Source organism: Esox lucius, chromosome 22, assembly GCF_011004845.1.
Source record: "Esox lucius isolate fEsoLuc1 chromosome 22, fEsoLuc1.pri, whole genome shotgun sequence".
Lineage (NCBI taxonomy): Eukaryota > Metazoa > Chordata > Actinopteri > Esociformes > Esocidae > Esox > Esox lucius.
Window position 1 is genome coordinate 15,635,826 of NC_047590.1, and position 6,606 is coordinate 15,642,431.

Genomic DNA, 6,606 nt, shown 5'->3' on the forward strand with positions numbered 1-6,606 from the left:
TTACCAACAACCGACATGGCAAGACAGGAAGTGGCATTCGGTACCCCACTCACTCACTCACTCCCCGGTTTGGTTGCACCGGTGGCGTTGCACCAAAGTGACTGACCTAAAGCAAACTTTTGGTTTGCTTTTATAACCTTTGTTCCCTGTGGGAGAGAACGCACCGGCAGTATTTGTAATCACTGATAAGCATGCGCAGTGCATCTACCCTTTTTATTTCGCTACTTCAGGGAACTAAAGTTATATTCATATCCAAGGTTTCTATAAAATTTGATTCCCATAGAAGTGAGGCAGAAGCATACCCTCCAGTTACAAAAAGAATGTCAATGTCACAAGGTCATTATTTCAAATAAGTGTTTCAAATTTAAGTATCTAAATATTATTATGGTACTATTTATGTGATGGCTAACATAAAAAAAATGAAATCCATTTGTGTCCATTAATCTCTAAAACACGGAAGTGTTATTTCGTGTGAGGTATTATATCGTATTATATACACCATGTGTACAGGAGATCGGAAATCCATAATCTCAGAAAGAAGGGAATGCGCAATTACTGCGCAGTATCTTCCTTCGAAGCTGTTCATTGAGTGGGCGGGTCAAAAGGGCGGTCCTGGGAAATGAAAGTTGAATTCGTTCATAAAATGCTGGAACTATCACATGGTTCTCTTGCGACACTTTGTTAGTTCCAGACAGTGAACGTTTGTTAAAGTTAGTCAAAACCTCTGCGGACTCATCCAAACGCCATGGCCTGCTCGGAACTTGGTATGCTTCTTTTGATCATTTGTCTGGGTTTTTCTAGCTTCTGTAAAAAACGTATGTTGAATAACCCGTGTAGAGCGTGGATGTTGCATGTTCCTGGTTCTGATTGTTTGCGTGGTGCTAGAAAGGCTACATACAGTTGGTAGCTAGGAAGCTAACATAGCCCGAAAACATGCAATTTGCTTCCATTTATTGTTTGTAGCCACATATTCTTTCGATATTTCTCAGTGGGGTCATGGTTTGTATTTAAAAGACGGCATTGTGATACCATTTTGTCGTTGTTACGGTCGTTTTTAACTCCATCTTTGCAGCCCTATTAAGTGTTTCTGACAAGTCTGGACTTCTGGACTTTGCCAAAAGGCTGGTAAATGTGGGACTGTCACTGGTCGCGTCTGGTGGCACTGCAAAAGCCCTGCGCGAGGCTGGACTGGCAGTTCGGTAGGTATACCAGTCAAATATACGTTTCCAACGATTCATATATCCGCGATGATAGTATAACATTCTCTTGTGAATCCTTGTTAATCCTGCCAATAAAGTGCATTCCCCATCCCGTTTGTCACTCCAAGGAGACCAGGCCTATTTGGTATTCCACTCCATTAACCTATTTACAGAGGTTCCCAGCCTGTTCATTAAATCGAGAATGTTTTTCTCTGAATCTTAAATTCCCCAACATCCGTTGGCTTTTCCAGAGATGTGTCTGAGTTGACCGGCCACCCGGAGATGCTGGGTGGGCGGGTGAAGACCCTGCACCCTGCTGTTCACGGAGGGATCCTGGCCCGGCATAGCCCTTCAGACAAGGCAGACCTGGAGAAACTGGGCTACAGTCTGGTCCGGTAAGAGACAGGATAGTGGGCAGATTCACAGGATATTTGATTTTCATCTACATCAAGGAAGGAGGGTAGTCATGTGACCAGGGGTCTGGGGAGGGACAGGGAGGAACAGAAGCGGTTGACTGTACATGTCAGTGTTTTGGATATAATAAAGACATCATCTTCAGCCCTCGCCAGTCTACTTTCTATAGTTTTTACAGAGCCAAAACTACTTAAAACACAGTGCATGTGATGAGGCACAAGACTTAAATTTGACCCTGAAGCCAATAAAGGTTGAGTGGGGAAGCATGAGTAGCTAATCTAATAGCTGACGCTGCAGACACTTGACAGCGTGACCCATTGGCTTTGCTGTGTGACCGACATAAAGATGCTTTTTGTATTATTTTGTGTGTATATATCTTTTTTTATTTTTATAAACCTCTCATGTTGGTCTGGATGTGTATTGTGGTTTCTATGTACATAATCTGTAAGTAGAGCCATGATCTAACCTTGGATAGAAGGAAACATGGTGCTTATTCCTTTCCTCTCTTTGACCAGGGTGGTGGTGTGTAACCTCTACCCATTTGTGAAGACCATCTCAACTCCGGACGTCACGGTTGAAGATGCAGTGGAACAGATTGATATTGGTTAGTGGAATACAAAGGCCAGCTCTACATCTGCATGTATGTATGTGTGTATGTATATGTTCAGTAGCCTACAACGTGAGGTGACCCAGGTTGCCATGGCGATCACCCAGTTTGACACTGGCTGTGTTTCCAGGTGGGGTGACCTTGCTTAGAGCGGCAGCCAAGAACCACGCCCGCGTCACCGTTGTGTGCGACCCCGCCGACTACCGGCTGGTCGCCGCGGAGATCGAGGCTTCGGAGGGTAAAGACACCAACCTGGACACGCGCAAGACCCTGGCCCTGAAGGTAACCTGCATGGGCTGCCCACGCATTCCAACCTGCTAATTTACTCTCTCACTTATGTGCTGTTTAGAGGCGTGACTGACTTTTCTTCTGCTAAAAGCATTTGACAGCACATGCTAGTCAATGCGGGGCCTGCTGGCTGTTTGAGGTGGACATGTTAGAACCAGGAGGCCCCGCATTGACTAGCAAGTGCTGTCAAATGCTTTTAGCTATCAAGAAGCAAACACTAGGGTCAAGCAAATTCTTGAGTTACAAATTTTGTCAGTCAATCTCTACTGATACTACATCATTGGCAGTAGGCAGTGAGTTCGATTAAGTCTGGTTATTGCCTAAGGTTGAGTTGGGACATCCTGGACAATGTGGCTCATTGCTTATCTTGTTTGAGTTTTGTCCTTGGGTTCTGCTTCTTTTTAGTCAGCCCTCTTGTGTAGAATGCATAGATTTAGCACCGGGTGTCCCTTGAAATGTTAAGTGTTACATTTGTTGATATTGAGACGGCCTGCATGTATAACCAACGGCCCATGTTAGCTCTGATCCAAGGAATACTTTTCAATGCTGTAAAGCGATCTGCTTCCATGTTGGGCTCCCCTGGTTTCACTAGCACACCCTGGCAAAACGACATTTGCCGAAAGTGAAAAAAATGTGGCATCATATTAGACACACCCTGGTTTCCTCTCAGTTTGTCCCTCTCCTCCCGTCTGTTTCGTACACACACACAACCATGGCATATGTCTGCTGACTGACGTGGACATCCTCCTCTCTCCCCCAGGCGTTCACTCACACGGCCCAGTACGACGAGGCCATCTCCGACTACTTCCGGGGCCAGTACAGCCGCGGCGTGTCCCAGCTGCCCTTGCGCTATGGCATGAACCCCCACCAGGCCCCTGCCCAGTTGTACACCCTGCGCCCCGCACTCCCCCTTAAAGGTAAGCAACCTGTTTGCACGTTGCCAGCCGTCTCGGAACTTCCTAAGTTGCTTTGTGTGTTTTTGATGCTGTCGTAACATCAAGTCGTCCAGGATTTTAGCCACCTCGTCCATGTAGTGAAACTGTTTCGACTCTGCCTTTTTATTTTTCCTTCTCAGTGGTGAACGGTTCTCCCGGTTTTATCAACCTCTGTGACGCCCTGAATGCCTGGCAGCTGGTCAAAGAGCTGAAGAGCGCCCTGGGCCTGCCCGCCGCCACCTCCTTCAAACACGTCAGCCCTGCAGGTCTCTCTCACACACACACACACACACACACACACCGGTTCCCACGCGTATGCCTACAGAGAACGGGTGTCACGGTAAAACTGAAACCCAGACTGCCTACTTCTCCAGGCGCCGCCGTGGGCGTGCCTCTATGTGAAGACGAGGCCAAGGTGTGCATGGTGAACGACATGCTGAAGGACCTAACGCCACTGGCTACTGCATACGCCAGGGCTAGAGGCTCCGACAGGATGTCCTCGTTCGGAGACTTCATCGCCGTGTCTGACGTGTGCGACGTCGCCACCGCCAAGATCATTTCCAGAGAGGTAGGTTGTCCCGTGTTAGTTTTTTTGGAAATTAAAAATAAATCTTTGTAATACTTTTTTGGTGATGAAATGTCGCGCTGTCTTAGCCTGGCTTGTCATCCCCAGGTCTCAGATGGCATCATTGCCCCTGGTTATGAAGAGGAGGCACTCCGGATTCTCTCCAAGAAGAAGGGGGGCAACTATTGTGTTCTTCAGGTACGATCACAAACGTACCATGAAGCCACTCATTTTGAGCTCTTTGATTTGTTCGGTTTTTGTAGGAATGAATGTTAATTTTAAGACGTCGATTTGTTTCTCACATAATTGGCCATTAGGAGCAAGCTTTATTTTTTTTTGCTCACCCCAAAGCACATACTGTTATCACTGTGTTGTATTGAAGGGTGAGCGAGATCTGAAATACTAATGTAGTTTTTTAATTTTAGTAAGAGTCCATGTTGTACTGATTGTGCCTTATTGACCGTGGCACCAAACAAAAGAGACTTGAAATCATTTTTGCCTTGTAATTTCTACATACGCAGAACATCACATGGGCATGTTTAATTTTTGTTTGATATTTAATAAGTGTATATTTAATTTACTATGATTATCTCTATTCGCCATTTTAACGGTGTGGCGATATCGATGTTCGCTATGAATTTTGGAACTTGTGGTGTCTCATTGACAGACCCATACAGAGGAAGTTGATTCTGCCGCAAAATTCCAATTTGCTCGTTTTCGATTTTTGGTTAGACCTTGACACACGTATCAGTGCAAACATGAGCAAATGGTATATGAAGTTTTGTTTACCTGCGCCTATGGCCTGTAGATGGCGCTGTGTAACTAACCCATAGCTTGTATGTTTCTCTCAGATGGACCCAGCCTATGAGCCTGATGAGTCTGAGGTCCGGGTGCTGTTTGGCCTCCACCTCAAGCAGAAGAGGAACGGCGCCGTCATCGACAAGGATCTCTTCAGCAACATCGTCTCAAAGGGAGCGGTGAGTGCCTTTTCCTAGTGTGTGGGATTTGTGAGCCCTCTGATGTTCAGTGGGATTCTGACCTTTGACCTCTCGTCTACCCCCTGTGCCAGTTGTCTGAGAATGCGGTGCGTGACCTTATCGTGGCCAGCATTGCGGTGAAGTATACCCAGTCCAACTCTGTCTGCTATGCCAAGGATGGACAGGTAACTAACACAGGGAGAGGGGGAGCTGGGGGTCTGTAGGGGCACAGTGGTTTAGTGGTGCACAGTTTAAAACCATAGGTAGGATATTGGAACAAAAACAGTTTGGTGCTTGAGGTTTTACGTTTACTACTTCTGTCAAATAATCCAACCAGAGCAGACTGTGTTACATGTAGTCTGTTCGTGTGCAGGCTGTCAAATCCGCAGCTCTCCAATGTTGTTTTCTTTTTGCAAAAGTGAGAACTTGTCATGTTGCCTGTTTGAGTTTAAGTGTGTCTCTATCAGGTGATCGGGATCGGAGCGGGCCAGCAGTCCAGGATCCACTGCACTCGGCTGGCTGGGGACAAGGCTGACAACTGGTGGCTCAGGCACCACCCTCGGGTGCTGGGCATGAAGTTCAGGAGTGGAGTGAAGCGGGCCGAGATGGCCAACGCCATCGACCAGTACGTCGGCGGCACCATTGGAGAGGTGAGGGGTCAGAGGTCAAACTGGTGTCCTCCATCCTGTATCTCTTTCCGGGTGTGTGTTTCTAACTTGACAATAAGGACACGCATCCACAAACTTTTGTCTTGAGTGTTTAGGGCAATTATTTAATGTTGGGCCTTACCGTTGACGGTTAGGTATTAGTGCTAGGTTAGGTGTAGGCATTAATGTGAAGTAATTTAAGTTGTTTTCAGGGCGGTCAACATTGGTGTCCCCATTAAGATGTCGAAGCAAGCGTGGGTATAAGTGTCCTCTCTGTTCAGGGCCCGGATTTGGCGGCGTGGAAGGCCATGTACGAGGAGGTCCCAGAGCCCCTGGATGACGCTGAGAAGAGGAACTGGCTGAGCTCCCTGCAGGCCGTAGCTCTAAGCTCCGACGCCTTCTTCCCATTCAGAGACAATGTGGACCGCGCCAAGCAGGTAAGGGAATTGGTAATTCTCTGTAGTTTAAGATTAGACGTTTTAGTAATTTGACCTAATTTTCCAATTTGTGCCTCAATCTTTCTCTCGGTTCTCAAGCCCAAGTGCACTCATTGGTCTTTTTATTCCTGTCCCGTGTACTGATTATTGGAACCCCTGTGTTTCTGCAGAGTGGTGTGGAGTACATAGCTGCCCCCGCTGGGTCCACTGCTGACCAGGTGGTGATCAATGCCTGCAACGAGCACAGCATCATCCTGGCACATACCAACCTACGCCTCTTCCACCACTAAACAACCAGTGGTGGCCGTGTTGGAAGTCCAATGAGCTGCTCTAGAATAGTGTTCTGCTAAATTACTAACATTCCATTAATACTGTTACAATATGACAACTCATGCTGGAGACCAAGTTTTCTTACAATCTTATCTTCATGTATCAGTTATGTTGTCCCTGTCTGGAAGGTCAAGTTTCAAAGTGAAATAGAAATATAAACTGTTTCTGAGATCCTGTGTGATCCTGTTTGTGAATTTGCACCACCTA

General features: G+C 46.7%; 1 protein-coding gene across 1 annotated transcript; it reads left to right on the forward strand.

Moving 5' to 3' along the window:
* Positions 1 to 628: 628 nt before the first annotated feature.
* On the forward strand, positions 629 to 6,570 carry atic (5-aminoimidazole-4-carboxamide ribonucleotide formyltransferase/IMP cyclohydrolase). The gene is made up of 14 exons (XM_010886093.4): positions 629 to 764; positions 1,073 to 1,199; positions 1,451 to 1,594; positions 2,129 to 2,217; positions 2,351 to 2,502; positions 3,269 to 3,425; positions 3,584 to 3,709; positions 3,818 to 4,011; positions 4,117 to 4,206; positions 4,860 to 4,985; positions 5,078 to 5,170; positions 5,453 to 5,635; positions 5,914 to 6,069; positions 6,240 to 6,570. Exons 1-14 carry the CDS (start codon positions 746 to 748, stop codon positions 6,357 to 6,359), a joined length of 1,776 nt encoding a protein of 591 aa, XP_010884395.2. The 5' UTR covers positions 629 to 745; the 3' UTR covers positions 6,360 to 6,570.
* Positions 6,571 to 6,606: the final 36 nt, after the last annotated feature.